We start from the raw sequence: 24,940 nt of genomic DNA on the forward strand, positions 1-24,940 counted from the left end.
CTCTTGGTGAGAGGACTTGGTATAGCTTGTGTACTCTGAGAAGAGGATCATGTTTTTGTTTTGTTTCTGCTAACAAGATAAGTTTGCTGCTTGTCTCCTCCCACCTGCCCCCCACCCAAATTAGCTAGGGAGCTGGATATTAGCTAGAGGTGGCATTACGACCATATTCTTTAAACATGAAAATCTCATGGGGGTAGTTATTATCATGAGCTTGACTGCTAAATTAGTGTGTTGTTTTTTCCTTACCATTCCCTACCCCCTGCTATTTAAAGAATATTCTTAGGAAGCCCCTGCTTAATACAGCTGCTAACAGCTAACCTTACCCTGCACTGAGGGTGGTACTAAAGCTGTTCACACAGAAAGTGAGCCTGGGTCAGTGAAAACCAGAATTTGGGCAGTTAAATGATAAAAACAAAAAACCCCTGAACAATATGCACCATCTCTACAATCAGAAGTTGCCTCTTTGAGGCAAGAGGAGAGAAGCACACAGTCCCTAGTTCCCTGAATTAAAGATGCCATGGAGCAGAAGAGAGTTGTCCTGGTGGATTTTGTGTCCCCCATTTAGGAGTTAACTTTTAGAAGGGGAGTGAAATAAATTTGGCTTAATAATTGTGTTCTGACTGATCTTCCTAGTTTTTGTATGAAACTCCATGGTATGATGATATTGCCTCAGCTGTTCTCTTAGTATAATATTGACAAACACTTGGTAAAGTATGTTATCAAAGGTTGTCATGGCTTCAGCCTTCCCTCTGCACTGACTGAGTTGCCTTTTCTAGGATGATTCCTGATTCATTAGTGAAAGGATATGAAGTGTCTCAGGGATTTCCTTTTGATGAGAACCTGAAACTACCTGGAGAAGAGTTGGAACTTTCTGAACTGCTTTTGTAAAAACTGCTTTGTACTTGTCACTTCCTTAAATATGTACCTTGATTTTGCTCTAAGGGTCAGACAAACAAAATACTTAGCTTCATTTCTTACCCCTCAAATAAATCGGAATTACTCAGATTTTCCTGCCTTCTACCAAAGATACAAGGAAACTAAGCCAAAAGGTGAATATATTGCGGGAAAGAAAAATATTAATTAATTAATGGTTATATGCGCCACTGATCTCAACTACAGCATTTGTTGCTGATATAGAACATGTGTGTGTATAAGTCTGTACACATGGCATGTATATAAAAATCTTTCACACTTGGAGCAGTGTGTACTGGGTATTGTAAAGGATTGAGTAGGCACTGTGATGATACTTCACAAACCAGATGGGAAAGATGCATTAATAGCCACCGGTGACAGGGTAAGGAGCAATTCAAGAAAATGTACAGATTTAACCAAAATTTGTCAGGAATTTTGGCATTGAGACTGTCTTCATACTATGTATATATAATAGACAAACATTTCATTTTATAGTAAGTGTTAGCACAGCCAAATACCTGAATTCAGGCAAGCGACACAATTCACTGAAGTGCACCCTAGGGAAATGTATCTGGATTAGGTTTCTCCACTTAAAAAATGGGTACAACCAGAGTAAAAGTAGTAAATGGGCGCAAGAGAAAGGTGACGAACCATTGGCAAACAATCACAAGGCCAGTACTGAGGCCAATTTAGAGAGCAGGTGGTTAGAGACAAAGGTAAGTTCAAAGGGATATGTGCTGCACCTCACTGGGAAGGAGGCAGGACTCCGCTGGGCTCTGAAACTTTACTGGCGTTGGGTAAAAACCTCAGCTCTCCGCCACCTCGTAAGGGACTGTCCGGGCAGCACCAAGATGGCGCGCAGCATCAAAGAGGCTCCTGTGTCACGTGTGAGGGAGCGCCGGGGCGGAGGCGTGGCCTCGAGGGAGTCGGTCAGGCCCCGCCCTTGAGGTGGGGCCAGGGACTGTCAGCAGAAGGAGGGGGTAGGACCTTGAGGAGGGGCGCCACGGCGCTGGTGGAGGCTGCAGCTACGTTCGCGCCTGCTCAGCTCCCTAGGACGCGTCGGGCTCCCGGGGTCCGGGGTGGCTTCTTGCTCGGATACGAGCTGACCGGCCTTCAGTGATTGCAGGCAGGTGAGCGTCCAGAGCCCGGGTTGGGGAAGGATGCCTCTTTTTCCCACTTTCAGCTCCCCTCACAGTTTGGGGAGGGCGTCTCAGTGTAGCGGTTCTGGGGAAACAGCACCTTTTTACTCAAATGTGTCGTCTCCTTTAGACTTCGCTACTGCTTCTTCTGCCGCCCCTCACCAGCCTTTGTAGTGCCCTGTGCCCTTGGAGGTGAGAATGGGGGGACGATGCCCCATTTGCGGGGAGGGCATGGAGTTCGCCTTCAGCTCCATCAGCTTGGGGCGGGGGGGCTGAGTTGGCAACTCTCCCGGTGGAAACTGGATGGACTGCGCCCCCATTTCCCCTCCAGGAGAGTCAGAGAAGAAGAGCCTGGGCCATCTCCGCTCCTTTGGCACAAGAGGTACTGAGGTCTTCGCTCTTCCCGGGGGTCTTATTCCTTCCCACGTTGCTCATATCACCCGTTCTTAATATTGCTAGCTCTCCATTCCTCGAACTGCCAGTCTCAGGCTGTGCCAGAGATGCCCCCATCTCTGCAGTGCCAGGGCGGTGGGGTGGAAGGAGCGGCCAATCCGAGGTCTGGTGAAGGTGGGGTTGAGTGTGGGCGCAACCATAAAAGAGTGCTGGAATACAGATTCCTGAGCTGGGAGGGTGGGAGTGGGGAACTGACTTTCGACCACGCAGTAGGGATGTTTTCCCCGTACAGTTTGGTGGTGGGTGGGAAGAGAGAGGTCCGGTTGAAAGACTTGGAAACGAGGTGTGGCTGGGTTTTTTGTTTTGAGGAGGAGGGATTGAGGACAAGGTGCCACCAGGTGCTAAAGTCACCTTTGAGGAGAGGTATGCTGGTAGAGGGGTGGGGGAATTGGGGCTGCTGTCCTATGTGGTGAGCAAGTGGTTAAGGAGGAGACTCTGCTTAGCATGGAGATCCCCTCCTGGCGGGAGCTTAAGGGGCTCCTCCAGTAGCCACGTTTCAGGTTCTTCCCCCAGTCTTCCCCGTTGGAACGGGTACCTAGTACTTTGTTTGACATCCAACAAATGTTAATTGGGCACCTACTATAATGCCAGACACCATCCTAGGTGCTAAGTCTTCTGAAGGCAATTTAGGGCTATGGAGCACCTGAAAGGCACACACAGTAGACACTGTTAACAGCTCTGCACACCGCCAGCCCCCGCTCCCCGCCCTCCACCAGCCCCAATTTTGTTACATTGCTATTGGATAAGAAAAAGCCAGAGCCCTGTCCACATCCTTTCAAATAACTGTCTGAACTGGATTCCAACCTATCCGCCCCCTACCACTATTAATTAGCAGGGAGTCCCAAGGAAAACTACCTTAGCAAAAGGAACAGTTTGAATGATTTCCTTTGGCTATTTTCTAGGACTTTATCCTGAGGTGTGAGGAGGCTGCCTGGGATAAAAGGTATCTCAAGATAAAAATGAAGCGATGAATGGCACAATGGTTATCGGGGGCCAAGAATGCACTAGACACCCAGCACAATGGGAGACACCATCTCTGGAAGATAGAAGAGTAGGGGTGGGGGGATGTGAAAGGGAAATCTCGTCCAGTGGTATCTGGGCATGTGCAGCTGAGCACGTCATGATGGCGGAACTATGGCATGTATAAGGAAGGTCTGGCAGCTGGGTGCTAAGGAGAGATTGGAGGGGCAGGGCAGGGCAGGCAGACAGGCTGCTGGGTCTCCTTTCTAGGAGATTGCTGAAATCTTAGAGCTGAAAGAGCTGTCAGGGATTGCTTGTGGATCCTTTCAGAGAGAGCCTCTGAGGATAGCAGGGTGAGAGCTAGGGAGAGGAGCAGGGCCAGAGAGGTGGGGGCCAATGGGACTTTAGGATATGGGGGAGATAGCTGAGGTCTTTCTATGCCAGGGATACTCTACTCTGGGGCTTTAGGCCCTTGGATGGGTTGACATAGAAACAACGTGCTGTTTCTGAGTGGTATGGAGTTGTGTGTGGTGTGTGTGTACTGGAGAGGAGGAGTTGGGATGGAGCACGGAGGACTGAGTGAAAGCTGCCTCAGAGTCTAAGTCCCAGGTAGGGAATTGGGAGAAATGGAGGGGAGGGAGTGGGGTCAGAGGGAGGGGTGAGTGTGTACTGCAGCCACATGAAGTCACCATACATCCCCCCCCCCCCCGGCCTGCTTGCTCACTGAGCTATAATTAGCTCTGGAGGGCGTGTGGTGCTGGCTCACAGGAGTGTGGCACTTGGGATGGCCAGCAGAGTAAAGAGTACTCAGAGGTGCTGGTGCTGGGCGAACTCTGAGAGGGGGTGTTTCTAGGGGACCTTTTCTGAATTGGGAGTGGCCTGTTAGGACCTGAGAATGTCATGGGGAAATAGCAGTGGGGGAAGGAGCTCTAAGCCAGGATGGTATGAAACTCCAGGGCTGGCAGAGCCTGAGGACTCCCCTCTTATCTCCTGGCCGCTGGCTCACCAGTCACACAAGAAGCATGATTGCTGCCCAGCTCATTGCTCTGCTTTCGGAGAGCATTGGGAGCTGCAGCCCCCGCCTCCCTCGAGTGTCTTCTGTTCCCCCAGGTGAAGTCAGTTCTAATCCAGAGCCGCTTCTTGCCTGTCAGTCAGGGGCTGAGAGGCCTTGGCTGGGGTTGCTTCATCCTCAAAGAGCTGGAGGAGAAACTATCACCAGTTAATTCAGTTGGTCATACTCCAAGTGGTGCTCAGTGCTGACCCCCAGACTGTGCCAGAGACTGAATCTTTGATCACATGCTACTCCGTATTGCTCCCAAATGATTACTTGTATATCTTAAGTTCTTTCAGGTAGACTGTGAACTTGTTAAGGGTAAAGATTGTATCTTACTTGCCTTTTGTATCCATAACAATTCCTAGCTAAGTAAGTAATCTACTACAGCATAGGAAGTCTACTGACAGTAATCGTTGGATTGAATTAAAGAGATCTGTCTTCAGATCCTCTGGGTTCAATGAAACCTCCTTGCAACTACAAATATTTAACCAGGAGCAGAGGATCCTCTGGGGACCCAATACAGTGGTATTACATCAGTGGGGGAATTAGATTCTATAGGCAGTGAAGTGAAAATTCCTAAATCTCCCATAAAGCCATGGTATGTGGTTTAGGTTTATAACTCTGAATAATAATACTAATGTACAGATATAGTATATATTATATAGTAATTATAAAAATACATAATGTATACAATGATTTAAAAGAGTATTTAAGTACAAGTATAATTTTGTAGTTAAGTGTCAGATGAAATAGCTGGTTTGCATTTAGAGGCCTTTATTGCTCACTTTGCCCAGTCAGTGGAATTTTATTTATTCTCATAAATTAAATGCATGTCTGATGTGACTTCATGGCCACTGTCTTCAGATAGATAACTGTCATTTTAAAGGAGAGATAGGTTTCCATTTAATTTAAGAAAAACTTCCTTAGGACAATGAGGGATTCCTCATTTAGCTGTGAGCTCCTTATTCCTGAAGGATAATCAAGTAAAGACTGAACTGTCAGGGATGTTGTGGAAGGAGCTCCCTCCCAGGGTGGGAGGTTGGCCTGCATGACTTCAGAAAACCTTTCAAGCCGGAATCTGCAGTTCCAAGTATGGGCAGGGGTGGGGGTCGGCACTGGATGATAGAGGTTCTTGACAGCTACTACAAAAGAGGATTTTCCTGTGTTTGGCTTAGAGCAGGGGTCCCCAACCCCCAGGCCGCAGACAGGTACCAGGCCAAGGCCTGTTAGGAACCAGGCAGCACAGCAGGAGGTGAGTGGCGTGCCAGCGAGCGAACCTTCATCTGCCGCTTCCCATCGCTCCCCATCTCTCACATTACCACCTGAACAATGCCCCCGCCAACTCCGTCCGTGGAAAAATTGTCTTCTACGAAACCAGTCCCTGGTGCCAAAAAGGTTGTGGACCGCTGGCTTAGAGGATAGCTGCTGAGAGGAGGGCCTGGGAAGTGCAGCCAGGTCAGGAGCTTGACGTTTACTGTTCCATGAAGAGTGAGCATTCTGGGAGACTTAGGGGGTGACCACTGCCATCTCTAATGCACACGGAGCCCTGGGCTCGGGAGATTGGGCAGTAGAGCTCTGATGGATGGTGGTAAGTAGAAGGGTGGGCTCGGCCCAGTTCCTTGACCTCAGCTCACACTAGGCCAGTTGTGGAGTACCCCAAAATTTTGGCCCTTGTTTGGGACAGAGCACATGGAACAAGTGGAATTTTCATTCCTTCATTATTATCCTCATCCTTCCCTCCTTTCCCTCTCATACATTCCCACAGAAATTCAAGACCACATATACACTTACACTCTTTCATGACCAGTGATACGCTTTCATGATCATGCACACACACAAAGCTCTCACGGCACCCATGAGCTCTTATGAACATACATGATTTCATGACTCCCAGATGCATTCTTATGACTGCACACACACATGCATTCTCACGACCACAGTCGTATACCATCATGAGCCCTGTCATACACTTATGACCACACACATCCACACACAATCTCACCGTTATACATACTCATGCTCTCTCATGCACATGCGCTCAGGACCCCATTCTCATGACCATACTCTTACACACACACACACACACACACACACACACACACACACACACACATGCTTCTCTTTCATGATTACACATTTACGCCACAAATTCTCATGACTATGCACTTACACACTCTGTTGTGTGAATATACATGCCTTCCCCCACGTTCTCTCTGTGTCATAACCACATATAGCCCTCATACTTTTGTGACCACATACACATACACACTTTTTGTGGTGCCTATATGTCTCTGGGTAGTTCTGTGTACTCTAGACCTTTCACACCCCAGCACCTGGCAGCACTCCCTTCTGGTGTCCCTGATTACCCCTGAGCAATTCTGTTTTCTGCTATGTGACAGCTCTCTAATCTGATGGGCTGACCTACAAACGCAGAAACCTCTGAGCAGTTTTTTGTGAACACCAGAGGACCCAGATTTGTCCCACACAGACCTCTAGTTTGAAAGATTTTTATCCTCCAAATAAATGACATTTATTACTTTGTTTCTTCTTTTGCAAACATTATTTGAGGACATCTATAAGTGTTAATCAATGGCTCTGATTAGCAGAAGATGGTTAGGGTTACTGTACTTAATGATGTAAGTTCAGCGAAAGCCAGGTCCTGCCTATCTTAGCTTTTGTAAATAAATTATCTCTACTAGACATTTAGAATGTGGGCCCCCAGTGTCACCTGTGTAGCCTTCCCAGGTTTTTTTCTCTGTTGCATTGATGTGCTGCCTCTCTGAGAGAACATGTATCTATTTTAGCAGAGGTCTCTGTAGACAATACTTACCAGGGATCTTCTAACCTCTTTTAGGCCTGGAACCCTTTTATACAAATGAAACCTTAATCACATGTCCAGTAAAATTGACAGACTTGGAGTTGATGAGATTAAAGAAAGGAAAGAGAGTTCAGAGCCCTTTGTGTCTGTCTCACCTCTTTCCCCTTTTTTTGTCCCGGGCTGCCCCAAAGGTACTCTATCATAAAGCCCAGTTTGCAAATCCCTGGCTTAATTTAAAGATGTAGTTGTGATGGCTGTAATTTTGAAGCGGAACTATTTTGGAGGTGCACAGAGACTCGCAGTCCTTCTTTCCCCACTAGCCTTTGACATTAGTCCTCCTGGGGTGGTGAGAATGAGAGTAACCATACGGCTAGGCATGCCCGGGGCAGCTGCAGTTTATATCTGTGCCCTGGTGTGGTTGTTAACAGTGCTTCCATTCACTATCCTGGTTTGGACAGAAAGTTGTTTGCTTACCCAAATGATAGGCCATGTCTTAGCAAGAGGTGGTTCATAACTAACTCCTGGGGAGCAGCTGGAGGGATGGGCTTCACAGATACGGGCCCAGAGGAACCTGTCAGATAGAGAGGCCTCTTCCTGAATCAACAGAATGCACCGATGTTCGGAAGTTGAGTATCTGGGCTGGCAGTCAGTGCTAACCTGTGCTTGGGTAGCATTTTATACTTTTCAGAACAGTTTCATGTCTCTTAACTCCTTTGACCCTCATGACACCCTGTAAGATCACTGTATCGTGTTGTGTGTTACAACCTTCATTTTCCAGATTTGGGAACCTGATGCCCAGAGAAAGTCTAACTGCTGGGCTTTTAGGGGCCCAGGGAACTGGATGATTTAGAAGTGATTTGTGGCCAGCAGTGAGAAACTGTCAATAAAGCTTTTCCAAGAGTGTTTTTCTCTTGGAAGGCTTCCTGTAGCTAATATAGATTTTTAGTTTTCTTATTGTAATTGGAGTGGGCCCAACCTTGAGGTGCTTCAGGAGCCTGGGGTGCTAAGAGTTAACACTTACTGAGTGTTTGCTGGACATGGATGTCAACACTTTGCATATGTTAACTCTAGTAATCCTCACATCAGCTATGTGAGGTGAATATTATTGTCATCTCCATTTCACAGATGAAGAACGGAGGCTCAGAGAGATTAGGTGTCTTTCCAGAGTCACATGTCAGTGGAGGAGCCAGCCCATCAACCTGCTCCAGAGTCTTCCTTTCGAGGCAGGAGTGGCCTCCATCTTGCTGTAAAGAAGCTTTAATTTTTCAGAGGGGAAGACAAATGAACCTATTCCCAGGCCTTGAGTCAGTTTTTTCTATTTTAGAGTTCCCCTTCTTTAAAGTTGGTCAGAGATGCACTTCGCAGAATGACTCTGTCACATGTATCCATTCAGCTCCTTGTATGTCAGGACCGTGGTAAGTGTTGGAGCATCCAAAGATAATTAGGTTATGGTTCTTACCTTAGAGTCTTCAGATGAGTCTATGTTGCACAAACAGAGGGAAAGGCTGTGCTGGGTCAGTGGAACAGCCAATCTTATGTATGGGGGGGAATCAGAAAAGGCTCCTTGGAGAAAGTGGTATTTAAGATGAGCTTAGAAGGGTGATCAGGAGTTCCTTAGACTAACATGGAAAGGAAGACTGAGGCAGGCCAGGTGAGGTGCTAGAAGCTCATGAGCAATAGGTGGGCTCTGAGAGCATGACAGTGGGCAGAGCTAGGGAGTAGCAGGGGAGAGAGGGCTTGACTGGGCTTTGGAGAAGAGGATGAGTGAGGGCAAATCTTCTTGGGATGTTGAGCTGGATAGGGAGAGGAGCAAGGGAGGAGGAGAAGCTTCTCGATTAGAGGAAAAGAGAGGTGGGGAGTGAGACTTCATGCTACTGGGAGGATGGTATCTGAAAACGCCACAGGGTGAGTGGGGCTGAGGACTCAGAAGAATGTGTTTCTGTAGCTCCTGTGGGAATGTGGTATGGTATGGGGAACTCAGGCAGTCTCCTTACAACTCAGTATGGAGCCAGCTAGGCGGTAGAGGGAGAGAATTGGGTAGGTGGTAGATGAGGCTTTGGAGACAGGTCACTTCCAGTGGGGAAGTGACTGCCTCATGACCATGATGCCTGCTGCACAGAGGCCTTCGCTCAAGCTAGAGGAGGATCAGTGGAGGAGGCCCGAGGTGAGCTATCCCTAGGCGGCCATCTCCCTGGATGAAGGCGACAAGGGCCAGGGCCCAAGTGCCTTGGCCTCTTGGAAGAAACACGATGCCAGAAGGAGTCATGTCCACTCCCTCTTCCTCCATCCCCTACCCCTCTTTGGAGTCAGACAGACTGGACTTGAATCCTAGCTCTTCCTCTTACTAGCTGTAATAGACTTGATTACATGACTTAAGTCCCAATTCTCACATCTGTGAAATGAGAAGAAGAATTGTGTCTTCCTTGCAAGGACTTGTGAGGATTAAAGTAAGTTAATATATGTCCACTGACAACACAGTGTCTGGCACTGTGGTAAATATTGAATAAATCATAGTTGCTATTATAATTGTTATTATTTTCCTAGATGACCACTTCCCTCCCCATTTCCTCAGGTCTTCACCCTTTTGGGTGGGTATCTGACCTTCCTCTCTTACCTCTTTACCTTGAAGCGCCCTCTTTGTGTGGCTCATGGCCCACTTAGACTTGAGCACAGCTCCTGGAAGCTTTGCCCTGGCCCTTTGGCTTCTTTGGGAGCTGGTAGCTTTGCCTTTGCTGAGCTGTCTCACCATGGGGGGGCCTGCCATCTGGCAGGGCAGTGGGGAGCCAGCCTGTCTGTGTGTGCATGTGGCCAGCTAGAGCATCAGACCCAAGTGCCCATCCCTCCTGTTTGTTAGGAAAAGATGGGGGTGATTTGGGGGGAGCCAAAGAGGCCTCAGAGTCTGCCTCTTCTGTGTTTAAAAGCCCAGAAGCCTGGTTTTCATCTGACCCCTCCCTCCTCACACACACATCAGCTCAGTCTGAAGCCCTTCTCTGTTGTGTCACAGCCTGCCCACACTCCTCACTTGGCAAAACCCCTCACATATGTTTGCTTTGGGGGCTGGTAGCTTTCGTCTCTGAATCAGGACTTGTGAGTGTTACTTAGAAATTATGCAGGAGTTGAGGAGGCTTGTGTTAGGCTGAGATGATAATTGCGCTATTTAAAGATGGCCATGGAACCAGGAAAAGCCAGGCGTCCTGATGTGGCTGTCTTCAAGCTCCCTTCTGCTCACCATGCTTGTGCAGTTTGTGGGGACAGGGAGAGGAAGTCCTGGACAGTCATCTCAGGGGCATCTGTCTGGCATACATCTCTGGGCTCATCTTCAACCTGCTCTACATGATGCCAGTTCACTAGGGTAAGTGGAGTCGCTACCTGGCTCTCGGTTTGGAAGGAGGCTGGGAAAGGGCTGATGGCACTGAAGCCAGCTTCTCAGTTACCAGAATGACTAGGAGGATTTGAGGAGGCCAAGTCAGTCCAAATGGCCAGCACATCACTGTGGGCAGCCTGAGGTCCTATGTTTCCTTCCTGAGAACTTCCCAACCCCTTTCCCATAAGGAGTCATAAAAAACCCACCCACAGGGCTTCCCTGGTGGCGCAGTGGTTGAGAGTCCACCTGCCGATGCAGGGGACACGGGTTCTTGCCCCGGTCCGGGAAGATCCCACATGCTGCGGAGCGGCTGGGCCCGTGAGCCATGGCCGCTGAGCCTGCGCGTCCAGAGCCTGTGCTCTGCAACGGGAGAGGCCACAACAGTGAGAGGCAAAACCCACCCACAGGCCCGCCTTTGCCCACTACTAAGGTAATTCATACTCCCCTACAATTGTGGGGTGCTTCTCCAAACTCTTTATCCATGATCTCATCCCTCTGAGGTGGACTAAATAAGGGCTGTGGGTTCTTACAGTAGAGGCCTTAGTAGGTCATGACAAGCCCAAGATCACTCAGCTGGTCTGGCAGAACTGCAGCTCAGGTCTCCAGAGTCCCCGCTCTGGGCTCCTTCCTCTATATTACACTGCAGGCTGCCTGGAGATCTGTTGGACTGAGTCCCTGAGCTCCTGAGCACACTATACTCTTCTCCAAAAGACAGCCTCTGCCATAGGGGGCCCCTTCCCCAGACTGGCCTTCTTTTCTGCTTCTCATTTCTTCTTGGGATGGGGGTAGGGGAGTGGGAAGGGATGAGGGCCTGGCTGTTGATGAGCTTGGAGAGGTATGGGGGGCCAGTGTGGCCTTTAAACCTCACAGATTGGAGCTTTAGGGTGAAGTGGGTTGGAGAATCAGAGGACTTGCTGTTATTAGCATTAGTGAGATGGCACCTCTGGCAAGACTGGGGTAGCAGCCCCTCCTACCTGCTCCCAGCTGCTCTGTGGGGCAGCGATATTGGTGTAAGGTAGGGTGCAGACCAAGGTGCTACTTTTCACCTCTTGGAACCCTGCCCTTTATGGTGGCTGTCCGGCTTGGGGAATGGATCCCTGGATCAGAGTGTGTATCCAGTTTTTGTGTCTGGGAACATGTGTATGTCCTAAGTCTCCAAGTTCCTGTGTCTCCCTGTGTGCCTGTGTGGGCACGCCCACATGCTGCCTGAACTACTGGGCCCTCTGGGAATGGCTGTGGGTATGAGCTTGGGAGTTCTCAAGCTGGCACTCTAACTTTTATCTTATCCATGCCCAAGTTCCTCCCCAGCCTCACCTTGGCTATCCCCCGTTTCTGGGGGAGGGGATAAGGGGATGACAGGGGGGTTCAGGTAGAAGAGACACGGCCCGTTTTTGGTTCCCCTGCTAGGTTCAATCCTGCCACAGGCCAGAGGTTCCCTGTGTCTGACTTTTCACCTCATACTGGGTCCAAATGCCGCCTGTCCTCTCCCTGACCCTCCCAGTCTGCCTATTCCCCAGTCTGCTACCTGAGGGGTGAACAGGAAGCTGTCTCTGTGTCTCCCAAATGGGGATGGGGTAGGGAAGGAAGGAAAGCAGCATTTACGGGGCTTCTCTGAGTGCCCATTACTGTGCTGGGTGTCTCACATCCCATCTCTCATAAAACAGGAGCTCTGAAGACAGCTCCCTCTGAAAACTGATTAAGGTGGTGGCCTTCCAGCAGTGAGCAGGGAGGTTGGAAGCTGATGGCAGGCAGAAATCCCTAGCTGCATGCTGCCTTCCTCGGTTCACCTTCCTTTGCTCTGACCACTGGGCTTCTCTGTGCCAGGCTCAAGGCGTTACTGCCAGGCTGTCAACATGCTAACCACCCTAGCTGGTGACTTTCTGACAGTGCCAGCATTGGGAAGTTACATGGAGGGAGAAGATTCCCAGACACGAGCAGGGGCCCCACATGGAAGCCCTGCCCTAGGAGAGTAACATCTCCCCCACCTACCAACATGAATCCTTTACATCATTCTGTCTCTGCTCCAACCCAGAGGTGGTAGGCCATGAGTTCAGAATGGAAGCCTGCTGTCTGCCAGGTTTCAGGAGTAGGGGATGACTTGAGCCAGAGCCTCCTCCCTGAATGATGGGCATGGAGCAGGTCAGGGCTGTCTGCCTGCCCCAGTGTCCAGCCTGTGCCTTTTCAAGGAGCCATGTTGTGCCAGTGGTCAGGGTAGGAGGTACTCTGTCCCTGTTTCCTATGAGCCCAGTAGTCCATCCTGTATGGGACTCACACCCACTAAGAGCCCTTTAACCCGTTCTGTGCTTGCCTTGGCCTGAATGTGGGGGAGAAACCTATGGGGTGGGGCAGGGACCCTATTTCCTCTCCTCCCACTCTCACAGCCCCAGGTCTCGGGAGGACTCTGGGCAGCCTTCCGGCTGCTCCCTTGCCGCTTACTGAATTATTTCTATATTTGGCCAGCAAGCCACGTGGGAGGGGGAACCACTCCACTGCGGCTGCACTTCTGACAGCTGTGGGTGGGGGAAGCTGGTGACAGAGGCTACAGCAGTGGGCATGTGCATTTCTTGGGAGAACTAAGGAAGGCACCATCTGAGTGAGTAAGCCCGGAGGAGGGGCATGCGCCAACTCTTCACCCTCTTTCCCCACGTTCTGGTCCACGTTCCTGCCTCCTCTCCCCTCACCCACCTCCTGGATGCCCTTCTCTGCTCAGCTGTTTCTCACAGCAGTCTCTTCTCCAACAGATCACTGCCCTCCGGAAACGATGGTTGTTGCTGGACCCAGCTGGGACTCTGCCAGGCTCCAGTGCTCAGTCTAAGGAAAGGGCCCTCTTCCAGCCCTGCTCTCCCTGCCTGTCATGGCCACACTCAGCTGCTGCCTGCTTGCCTGGGGACATAGGGCACCCAGCCCCAGCGCTGAGAGGTTAAACCAGGCCCTCTCACTCCATTTCACAGGGGCACTCTGGGCACCAGTCCCCTTTCAGACCGAGAGCAACTGATGCCATGGGAGAAGCCCCTGCCCATCTGTTCACTCACCTGGTACTGCCTGCTCTGAGACCCCTACACGGGTCGCCCTGGAGGTGCCAACCCTGTGAAACCCTCCCCTGTGCCCTGACACTGAGAAGGCCCTGCCCACCCCCACCATGTGTGAAGTGATGCCCACAATCAACGAGGGGGACCCCCTGGGGTCTCCCCATGGAACGGATGCTGACGCCAACTTTGAGCAGCTGATGGTGAACATGCTGGATGAGCGGGAGAAGTTGCTAGAGTCCCTTCGGGAGAATCAGGAGACTTTGGCGGCGACACAGAGCCGGCTCCAGGATGCCCTGGATGAGCGAGACCAGCTCCAGTGCCACCTTAACTCTGCCCTTCCCCAGGTAAGGCCCGATAGTCTTGCATCTCCCTCATCCCCTTCCCCTCACCCAGCCTTTCAGAGCCCTCAGCTTCTGGGCCCTCAGCTCTCTTCGTCTATTAGCATCTCAACAAATGGAATTCACAGAGCATTTACTCTCCTTCGCCTTGCTTCATAATACTTTTCCCTGTTACTCCCAAGCTCCTCAGGCTGAAATTGGCTCCACCTGGAGAAAAGGATGGACTTTGATGCAGGAAGAAAACCCAGCCTTAGTTGCCAACTGCAGTGAACCCATGCAGCCAGAAGGTGGCAGGCTATACTGGAAAGACACCTCCACCATGGAGGCTCCTCACCAGGGTCCTATTCTTGGAAGTGGTGGGTGGCGAACCACAGAGAATGGAGATGGGAGAAGCCTTAGAGGTTATCTAGTCCACCTCTCATTGCACAGATGAAAAAAACAAGAGGCATCACATGGAATATTATAGGCAGAGCTGTGATACCCCTCTTATTCTCCTCAATCAACATGACTACTAGCAATAATGGTCACCATTTATTGTGTTTTCTGTGTGCTAAGCACTTTGACTGGAATTTCCTTCACTAAATTCCACAGTGCTGAAGTTAGTGCTGTTATCGCCATCATCTCTATTTTACAAGTGATGAAGCTGAAACTTGAGGAGATTGGTAAACTGCTCGTGGCCACCCTGCCTGTGGGGGTGCTGCAAGGGTTAGGGAGGCAGCCCTGAGGGGCCACACAGCTCAGGACTCAGCTCCAGGCCCTCTCCCCACGTGTGGGGAGAAGAACCAGAGTGGCTGAGTTTCCTACCCAGGGTCCAGAAGCGTTCGGGGGGCAGAGCCTTGTGATGCTCTGTAGATAGGAATATGGAGCCCTGGTGAGGAATTGGGGTGGGAGATGGGCCCATCCTATCCCACTGTGTTTGGAGCCCTGAACAAGCCCCCCCAGGATGAAGGAGCCAGTCCCTGCCCCCAGGGAGCTCGAACACTAGAAAGGAGATAGACAAGAGCCCAAATGATAGGCAGAAAATGTGGAGGAAGAGAAGAGGGGCCCCCAAAGGATTGTTAAAACAGTGTCAACACCTAAAATAGCTTCCAGATAATTGATCCTCAGAGCAACACTTGAGGGAGGATTGTCTTTCGGATTAGAGGTTCAAAGGGGTTAGGTATCTTGTCCAAGGTCACCAACGGGCAGACCTGAGATTTGATCTCAACCCCTCACTGGGAGCTTCATGAGGGCAGGGATTATGTCTTTTCTGTTACTGTGTTTCCAGTGACCAGCACAGGAGCTGGTACATGGTAGGTGCTCAGAGTGCCTGTGTTCGTAACAGTTTTCAGAGGAGGGAGAAAGCCTTCCACTGGGAAGTCTGGAAAGGTCCCAAGGAGGTGTGTCCTTTGAGATGGACTTTGAAAGATCAGGTGTTGACAGAAGATTGGGCTTTCAGGGGTCGGGGGAGCCCACTGAGCAAAGGTGTGGAATTAAGAAGTTTACTAGTGACTGTAAACAGCGGTTACCCAGGTTGACCAGGTCTTAGGGTGTATGGAAAGGAACTGTGCGAGAGAAGCTGGAAACCAGGATAATAAGTTTGTATTTAACGGTGTAAACAACACTGTACTTTGGGAGATTACCCTGGCAGCAGTGTGTCAGAGGGGTTAGAGTTGGGGAGGGACGTTACTAATGCCAAACCAGAAGTGAAACTCCCCTCCATCCACTTCTAAAGGGAAATGTCACTGGATTGTTGGAGAAACAGAAGTACAAAATGGGAGGGAGGACATAATCAGGTTATATTGGTGGCTGGAGGGGGAAGGGGCGCAGAGCAGACCTGGTGGCTTTCTCACTCTTCTATGCAACTGTATTCCATTGCACCCTACCACACCCTTGGAATGCTTCCCCTCTGGAGAAGCACATGCTAGTAGTATGGATGGATAGGGATATTTCTGGGGACAGTTGGTGGAAGTAAGGGACGAGTGAGAGGATCCCACCACTGACTCGGGCGTGCAGGATACTGCTTAGGTGGTGGATCCCCAAGCACTGAGGGGCCTTGGGGGTTTTCAGGAATTTACCACCTTAACCCGGGAGCTGAGTATGTGTCGGGAGCAGCTTCTAGAGAGGGAGGAAGAGATATCAGAGCTGAAAGCAGAGCGGAATAACACGAGGGTAAGTGGGGTGACCTGGCGTGTGTTTGTGCTTTGGGGGTGGGGGGTATGACCAAGGGAGCAGGCATGGCCAGGGCCAGCACATCCCCAGCCCTATCCTAACCTCCTCCTGCCTTATATCACCCTGGGGTGATAGTCAGTTTGTTCAACCATCAGTGCTAGGCTTTTCACCTCTAGTTCGGGGTCAAGGGAAAGGTCGGGGTCTTGGGAGAGAGGCTAGGGCAGGTATTCAGTTGGGGCAGCAGCTGTTTACCCACATAGAAGTATTTCACCATTCTGACAATGGTACACATGGCAGTACTCGTGTCTGCTGGGTGTTCGTGTGGACCCTGCTTATAGCCCCTGGGGCACAGGCTCACAGCCCTTCCTCTTGCCCTCCCCTTCTCTCTGCCAGTTGCTTCTGGAACATCTGGAGTGCCTAGTGTCCCGTCATGAGCGGTCACTGAGGATGACTGTGGTGAAGCGTCAGGCTCAGTCACCTTCAGGGGTTTCCAGTGAGGTGGAGGTGCTGAAGGCTCTCAAGTCACTGTTTGTGCACCACAAGGCCCTGGATGAGAAGGTACCTAGGCTGGCCCACAGCCTGCCTCCACCCCCAATCCAGCCAGGCTTCCCCAGAGCCTCCGTGCATCCCTTTTCTGAGATTTCTGAATCCTGTGTTTAGGGAAAACTGCCTTCTAGCTTCATAACTGGCTCCCTCCTACCATTAATCCAATTTCCATGTCATCCTATTAGGTTCCCTCTCAGAAATTTGCCCCTTGGCAGGTCCTTCTCTTTGCTTTATGCTCAGTGGCGGTAGACCAAGCCCAGGCTTCTCCAACTTGAGTCCAGTGGGGTCCCTGTTTCTTTCTTCATCTCCCCTTTTATCTTGGACAGGTGCGAGAGCGGCTCCGGGTGGCCCTGGAGAGAGTGACCACCTTGGAAGAGCAGTTGGCAGGTGCCCACCAGCAGGTAAGCTGCTTGCCCTCCCTCCATCTGTAGACTACAGCTCCTGGAAGCCAAGGCTGGTTTACCCCTTTTCCCCACTCTGTTCCTCATCAGATTTCTCCCGTCTGTCTCAACTGGAGACTGTTAGCCAACAGGAGACATCTCTCTCTAGGAGGTGGGAGACTTGGAAGGGTCTGGAATATATAGGAGGTTCTCTTCTCTTTGACTCATTGCCCTGGGGACTGTGCCCTACAGGTGTCTGCCCTACAGCAGGAGGCAAGGGTTCAGGATGGAGTGGCAGAAGAGGAGGGGACTGTGGAACAGGGACCGAAATGCCTGTGGAAGGTGGGTCATGGGGAGCTGCATAGAGGGGACATGTTTTACCCCAGACAGGAGGTGGGGCCCCTGCCCTGCCTTAGTGCAGTAGAGCAACTGCTTGAATTAAATTTGGAGCTTTCTCCAATGGTACCATCTCTCTTTCCTTCTTCCCCCTACCCCATCTGCAAAGAACTCTACAGATTTTTGTTTTAGTGCCCAGTACACACACTGCTAAGCATATAATGTGTTTGTTCACTTGCATTGTTAGGTGCCATGTACCTAAGAGATCACTTCTCTTTCTGAGCCTCTGTTCCCCTAGTCATGCCCCTTCCTAGGTTACAAGAGGCTGAAATAGCAGGTAAAACTAGGCATGATTATTTTTCAAGAGATACACAGGAGAGTGAGAGTGTTTGGTCATTGTCTGGAATGAGCTTCTGGAGGCCAGAGGAAGAAGGGTGTACCTGGAGGTGTGCTCTAAAATTGGGGGCAGAGCTGTGATCTGCTCTGGTTGTGCTGTCCCTCTTCCCACCTCCCCAGGGCAGGGCAGGGGAATGGGATGCCCAAGGCTCTGATGACTGACTGATAGTTCACTCTCTCTGGAGCATGACGCGGGCCAGGTAGAAGAGCTGCAGGAGCTCCTGGAGAAGCAGAACTTTGAGTTGAGCCAGGCCCGGGAGCGACTGGTCACCCTGACAGCAACCGTGGCCGAACTTGAGGAGGACCTGGGCACGGCCCGCCGGGACCTTATCAAGTCGGAGGAGCTGAGCAGCAAACATCAGCGGGACCTCCGGGAAGTGAGCAAGGGCCTGGGCCCGACCCTATCTTTCTGGGTGCAGGTATTTGGCACTCAGGAAGGTAGCTGCTGGATGTCCTGGGTGTAGAGGGAGAGCCAGGCAAGGGCTGAGGTGTGTAAGACTGAACACTTGGTAGGGTCCAATGTGGGGCCGAGTGGTAGGAGGGATGGGTCAAGGTCAGAAACTGATAGGGTAATGTGGATGAGATATAGCCAGCCAGATTTGGTGGGGAGGTGCGGACACGATTAGGGCAGGAAAAAGCTGATGACCTTCATCTCATCCTCTCCTGTACCGCTCAGGCTCTAGCCCAGAAGGAGGACGTGGAGAAGCGAATAACCACACTGGAGAAGCGCTACCTGGCTGCTCAGCGTGAGGCCACATCGATTCATGACCTCAACGACAAACTGGAGAATGAGCTGGCCAATAAGGAGTCCCTGCACCACCAGGTAACTCCTGCAGATGGGGTTGGGGGACACTGTACTTGACCCTGGAGGTCCTAATGATCATGCTGGAACCTCCCCTTGGTGGCCCAGGAGACCCTGAGGTGCTGGCCGCCTTGGGAAAGGGAAAGTCAGGTATCTCTGGGTAGCCAAGAATCAAGATTGCTCCCTGCGGCTTCTGACCTATCACTTGCTCTCTACTGAGGATGGGCCAGGGGGTGGGGGAAGCTTCAGTATTCCCTCTTGACTCTTCTCCCCACCCCCTACTTTGCTAGTGTGAGGAGAAAGCCCAGCATCTGCAGGAGCTACTGGAGGTAGCAGAGCAGAAACTGCAGCAGACGATGCGCAAGGCTGAGACGCTGCCAGAGGTGGAGGCTGAGCTGGCCCAGAGAATTGCAGCCCTCACCAAGGCAAGCGGGCCAAGGGCCTGGGAATCTTCCTCTGTTCCCTGCTTCCTGAGCTCTTATGTAGCCAGGCAGTGAATGGAGAGAGTGGGAGGCACGTTGGGCTGGGGGCCAGGAAACTGCTTCTCATTGCATGACTCCAGGAAACACACTTTGTTGTTGTGTCTGTCACATGGAAGAGTAATCCCTGCCCTCATCACCCCACAGGGATGTGACAGTCCCATAAGAAGGGATGTAAGAGTACTTTAATAAGTAGAAGAAACTGTGCTGATGCAAAATATTTTTATTATCATTTACACCATTGTAGTTAATACTTCCTTTGGGGGGGGTCTGAAGTGGAAAAAATAGGACTTTCATTTCTGGAAAGGTGAAATCTGAGAGGAAATATGATCAAAGTTTATACATCTCTGAATGGGGTGGGAGTTTAGGCTGAGCATATCTTTTTTTTTTTTTTTTGTCAAATTGAAGCATTCTAGATCTAGGGACCATCCCTAGCTGTTTGAAGGCTTCAGCTTTTGGACAAATAAAAGGGAATATAATTTTACCCAATGGATAGCTAACTTTATGGAGGTATGCAGGCTGAAAACATCCTAGGTCTGGAAGAGCTATGTAAATGCATGGACATCTACATGTGGTGGCTTAATCAAGAGAATTTAGGAGTGTTTACAGCGGGTCAGAGGCTTTCAGGGGTGCCTCATGTGGGATCACCATAGCTACCCACCCAAGCAATGGAGAGAAGAAAACCAATATTTAATAAGCATCAGACCCCAGAGCCTCTGGAGGATAGAGGCTGGCCATTGTGCCAGTGTGGCAGCTTGGGGGCTCTGGGGATGGAACCTGCAGCCTGGCTGTACCTCGGTAGACCCAGGACCACGTTTGCTTCTGCCACTGACTTGCTCTGTGACCTGGGAAAAGTCACTCCCTCCCTAATTGGGCATCTGTGTCATTATCTCTGTGATGATGTCATCATCTCTATAATGATGGGGTTGAATTTGGTCGTCTCTAAGGCCTTTCAGGCCCCTAGGAATGAAGGGCAGAGTTTAAAGTGCAGCAGAAGACATTATGTGTGGGATGCTGAGCAGTCAGTTTTAGTAACTCTCAAAACTGACAAGAAGGGATGGACTGAAGTGATTAATATGTTCAAGGGAGTCATAGTAGAAGGGCCTTAAGGAGGGATTTCCTGACTGTAAGATGTGTGATAGTCTGGAATACCTTGTCAGAAGAGGCAGTGGGGTCTCCATCTCTGAAGATGCATGAATGGAAGGGGAGACCACTCCACCCAGGCTGCTTTAATAACAAAGGTAATCACCATGGCTACCATTTGTTGAGTGCTCATTGTGTCCTAAGTGTTTGCCATGGATTATCTCCTTTAGTCCTTGCCATGGGCATAGGTGCTCTTATTACAACTGAGGAGATAAAGGCTCAATAGAGGTTCAGTAACTTGCCCAAGGTCACACAGCTGGGAAGGGAGGGAGCCAGGATTTGAACCAGTCTGGTTTGAGTCCATGCTCTTAAGGGCAGTTCCATCTATCTGGAGGCATAGAGATTTATGGTCGCTCATACTTTCAAGTGGGGTTTCTTTCTGGAAGCATAGGGAGAATTTAGCCTCTTGAGCTGCCAGCTCTGGGATGTTTCAAGGCTATAGCCCTGAGCAGGAAGGAGAGGGTATGGGGGGGGGGGAAGCGGCAGGGTTGGGGTACTTGGGAAGAAAGGCAACGGTGGTGGCAATTATGCTCCAAGATGGTAAGTGGAGAGCTTGGCTTCCTTGGTCCCTGAGGCCCTGATTCCCAAGGGCCGCTCTGGCACCTGGGTGCATGGGATACAAGGTCTGAGCAGGAAGGCAGATGATCTTCGGGCTGCACTGATCCATTCCTCCCTCCAGGCTGAAGAGCGGCATGGCAGCACTGAGGAGCACCTGCGGCAGCTGGAGGGACAGCTGCAGGAAAAGAACCAAGAGCTGGCAAGGGTGAGCTTACCGGGCCAGACTCTCGAGCCTCCTCTCAACCCCAGGGCGGCATCCCAGGATGGTCTGTGGGTAGGGAAAGGAGGAAGAGTGAGAGCTAGGGAAGGACCTGGCTAGGGACAGAGACAGAGCCACAGAGGGGTGGGAGGAGGTGGTCAGGAAAGCTGCAGACAGGGGCCCCCGGAGGATAAGAAGGGGACAGGTGAGTGGGCTGGAACCACAGCAGGAATGAGTGGCTCCCTGGGATTGCAGTGAGATGGCCCTGGGGTGGCTTGGTGCAAGGTGGTCTGGTTATGCAGGTGCGCCAGCGGGAGAAGATGAACGAGGACCACGGCAAGCGACTGTCAGACACCGTGGACCGACTGCTTAGCGAGTCGAATGAGCGCCTGCAGCTCCACCTCAAGGAGCGCATGGCGGCCCTGGAGGAGAAGGTGCTGTGGGTGGCGGGCCTGGATGGGCAGTGCTGCCCGGAAGGACGGCGCTGGCGGAAAGGGGCGGGGTGGGTAAAGGTGTGGGTGGATCCGGGCGAGCAGGAATGGTTGGGATGTGAGAGCTTAGTCGGGAGCGGGCGGGGCTGGGGGGCTGGGCGAGGCGGGGAGTGCGGAGGGCTGTGGAGTGGAGTTAGGCTGAAGAGGAGCAGCCTGGTCTGGGGGTGGGGCGGTCTGGCAAGGAGAGGTAGGGCTGGGAGAGCAGACCGGAAGGCAGATCTTGCTGGAAGGGGAAGGCCTGAGCCGGAGTAGAGGAGCCGGGGTGGAGGGGAAGGGGGGCATCTTGGCTCACAGCTGTTCTCCCCCAGAACACACTGATCCAAGAGCTGGAGAGCTCCCAGCGGCAGATTGAAGAGCGGCAGCATGACAAGGTACCCAGCTGCTGGCCAGCCCTGCCAGCCCGGGAGGGCTGAGCTTGCTGTGAGGAAGGAACACGCCTGTGTTTCAAGCAGCTGCCCTAAAACCCAGCACTGTGCTAGCCAGTTTGTTAGTCCATGTACACACATTATTTCACTAATCCTCCCTAAAGCCTATCGTAGTAGATGCATCACCCACCCACCTGTAAAGGAGAAACTTAGCCGTAAGCATAGGGCAGAGAGTGGGTAGCAGAGAGGCAGGACGCTGTGAAGGACTCGACAGAAGGATTTGGTGGGGCCGCAAACCTGGTGAAGCTCTTGCTTTCTGGTGATTTGGGGCGGATTAGCCACTATCCCTATGCTAGCAATGTCTGTGAGGTCTGGGAGTTCACTGAGGGCCCCTCTGCTGCCCAGCCTTATTTGTCATGCATTTGCTTGTTAGTGAGGGCTCAGCAGGCCTGTTCTGGTAGAGTCCTTCCAGACAGACCTTCCTTCTGGCCCTGCCCCTGCCAACCCTTCTACTCACTCTCCAGTTGGACCTCTTCTCTTTTGGTGTCATCTGTGGGCTTGGCCTTGGGTCCCTGGCTTTGGACTTTGCAGTGCTTTCTTCTGCTTCTCCCCAACTCTGCTGTTCTCTTGGTCCTTCTCTCCTCGCTCTTCCCCTCCCTCGCCCCTACCCCCACCATGGCTCTGCCTGGCACAGGGCCGCCTGTCTGAAGAGATTGAGAAGCTGCGCCAAGAGGTGGACCAGCTGAAGGGTCGAGGAGGGCCATTTGTGGATGGCATCCACTCCAGGTACTGGAGCTCAGGAGGCTTAGTGTGCTGTGATGGAGTCCTGGACACACCTAGATGGGCCCTGGGGGAGGAGACTTCCTCCCACCAAAACACCACCCAGGATCTCAGGTCCTGCTCACATTCAGGGTGGGACACTGAGGCTTAGAGAACTTTGTAAAGTCACCCAGCTCACTTGGGCAGTTTAGAAGGGAGCACCTGTCCTCTGAGGGATGCTGAGAGGCAACTAAAGCACAGGATGATCCTTCGCCACTGCCATGAGACACAGGGCATGGTTCCTGCTTCCTCGACAGAGGGCACGCCCTTGAGAGGGGTCTGCTGAGTTACATGCTCACCTACGTCCCACAGGGCCTGCTCACAGGGAGTATCTGGTTCACTCTAGTTACTTTTTTTTGCATTACCCGGGCCTCTCACTGTTGTGGCCTCTCCCGTTGGGGAGCACAGGCTCCGGACATGCAGGCTCAGCGGCCATGGCTCACGGGCCCAGCCGCTCCGCGGCATGTGGGATCCTCCCGGACCGGGGCACGAACCCATGTCCCCTGCATCGGCAGGCGGACTCTCAACCACTGCGCCACCAGGGAAGTCCCACTCTAGTTACTTTGAGACACCTTATTTACGGCTCTGAACCTAATGCTTAAATTAGGCCCATGTTTTAGGGAACTTCTGGATTTTTCTTCATATTTTGTGAAGCATTTGGCAGTGAACTCAGACCTCAAAACTGCGCTCAGTTCTTTGCCCAGAGAGGCAGGCTGATGATCGAGGAGACTGAAGTGGATGATGCCACTCAAGGTTCATGGCTCCTGGATATTTTCTGTCCAAACCAAAGTCTCTTAGATCAGAACACATAAGGTTCCCTATGGTCATGCTCTCGTTATATCAGGGAAATAGGGATCAGCTTCTTTGAAGAGAGGTTAAAGGAAAATTGTACATGTATATGTGCAGAGGGGTAGCGCTTAAATTAGGGAAAGAGATGTTGAACGTGAAGAAGAGAAGCCTGTGGGTTTCTGGGGTGTTAGAGACTTGGGTATCAATTTCAAGTTTGTTAGGAATATTTGTATAGGAGTGTGGAGAGAAGCAGGGAATAGAGACAGAAAATGGTAGTTGGAATTCCTCCTACTTCTCCCTTCCTGTAGGTTGCTCAGAAGAGACCAACCCCCTACGCCAACTAAGAAGGCACAGCCCAGAGCACACCAAGCTATTTAGCACTGCTTGCTTTCCTTAGTGGTTGGGAGTTCTTGGCTTTGACTGTAGAAGCACTGGCCCCATCATGGAATTGGGACTGAGTTGCAGGGAAAAGGGGGGAATAAGCAGAAACTCCCCCATCCCTCCAGATAGCTTGTGTAACCTGTTGTAGGCTCACCCTGTCCCTTTGCTCTGGGCTCCCTCAAGTTCTAAACTGGGAAGGCATAGGGAAGAGATGTCAGTAGGGGAGGCTCCAGATATTCCAGAGGATCATTACTGTGATCCTAAAATTTCAGGGTTGGGATAGACCCTTGGGGCAGTCAAAATGCTTTCTCTAGCCCATGTCTCTGATACAGTGTCAGGGCCTCCTGAAGCTTCCTGGGGACAGGGAGTATGCCTGGCTTGAATTTTGGCCAGGGATTTAGTCCAGAGGAAGACCAGAGGTAGTTGCTAGGGAGAAGACCAAGAAACAAAGACGCTCAGAATTCAAAGGACTTTTAGAGCTCATTCCTTCCAACTTCTCTTGGTGCCATGATCCCTCCCACTCATTCTTGTCAGGTGGCCAGAGGGTCTCCACCTGAATACCTCTCTGAGGGGAGTGCAGCTTTTTTAAAGCTACCAGTTGCATCATAAGCCAGCTCTTGCTATTTGAAGGTGCCTCTTGTGTTAAGTGAAAAGCTGCCTCCCTAGAACTTTCTCCCCTGGATCATACTGATCCCTGGAGCACCAGAGAATAAACCTAATCTCTTGCTTACGTGGCAGCCCTTAAGGCATTAACAGAAGCTCATGTCCTGCTAAGACTTCTCTTTTCCCAGCTGAAGATCCCTTAACTCTTTGGGCCCAGTGGGTGTAACCTGGGGCTGTCAGTCCTCAGGGCTCGTCTTCTCTCCCCCATCCGCCACTCAAGGGCGCACATAGGCAGTGCAGCAGATGTGCGGTTCTCCCTGAGCGCAACCGCCCACGCACCTCAAGGTCTGCATCGTTCCTACTCAGCACTGCGGGAAGAGTCTGCCAAGGTGAGGGGGTGGAGGGGTGAGTGTGGATGGGTCTACCCTGGGGAGT

General features: G+C 51.3%; 2 protein-coding genes across 3 annotated transcripts in view; both read left to right on the plus strand.

Annotated features, from left to right (window-relative positions):
* Positions 1-1,763: 1,763 nt before the first annotated feature.
* On the plus strand, positions 1,764-13,819 carry LOC309823793 (uncharacterized protein; the record flags this gene model as incomplete). Its single annotated transcript, XM_082656368.1, has 5 exons — positions 1,764-1,841; positions 1,966-2,042; positions 2,182-2,243; positions 2,383-2,433; positions 13,442-13,819. 5 exons carry the CDS (start codon positions 1,764-1,766, stop codon positions 13,513-13,515), a joined length of 342 nt encoding a protein of 113 aa, XP_082512494.1. The 3' UTR covers positions 13,516-13,819.
* The window catches only part of PPFIA4 (PTPRF interacting protein alpha 4), a 34,112-nt gene continuing 22,970 nt past the window's right edge, over positions 13,799-24,940 (plus strand). Inside the window, exons 1-13 of one of the 2 annotated variants that reach the window (XM_082654503.1) lie at positions 13,799-14,073; positions 16,117-16,218; positions 16,612-16,776; positions 17,091-17,165; positions 17,397-17,486; positions 18,062-18,253; positions 18,553-18,699; positions 18,969-19,103; positions 20,980-21,063; positions 21,360-21,491; positions 21,857-21,919; positions 22,608-22,699; positions 24,786-24,894. In XM_082654503.1, coding sequence (XP_082510629.1) covers positions 13,840-14,073; positions 16,117-16,218; positions 16,612-16,776; positions 17,091-17,165; positions 17,397-17,486; positions 18,062-18,253; positions 18,553-18,699; positions 18,969-19,103; positions 20,980-21,063; positions 21,360-21,491; positions 21,857-21,919; positions 22,608-22,699; positions 24,786-24,894 — 1,620 coding nt within the window. In that variant the 5' untranslated portion in view covers positions 13,799-13,839. The remainder of the gene's footprint in view (positions 14,074-16,116; positions 16,219-16,611; positions 16,777-17,090; positions 17,166-17,396; positions 17,487-18,061; positions 18,254-18,552; positions 18,700-18,968; positions 19,104-20,979; positions 21,064-21,359; positions 21,492-21,856; positions 21,920-22,607; positions 22,700-24,785; positions 24,895-24,940) is intronic. The other variant, XM_082654502.1, reaches the window with a different exon arrangement.

The sequence above is a fragment of the Grampus griseus genome (genome assembly GCF_964374135.1).
Source record: "Grampus griseus genome assembly, chromosome: 1".
NCBI lineage: Eukaryota > Metazoa > Chordata > Mammalia > Artiodactyla > Delphinidae > Grampus > Grampus griseus.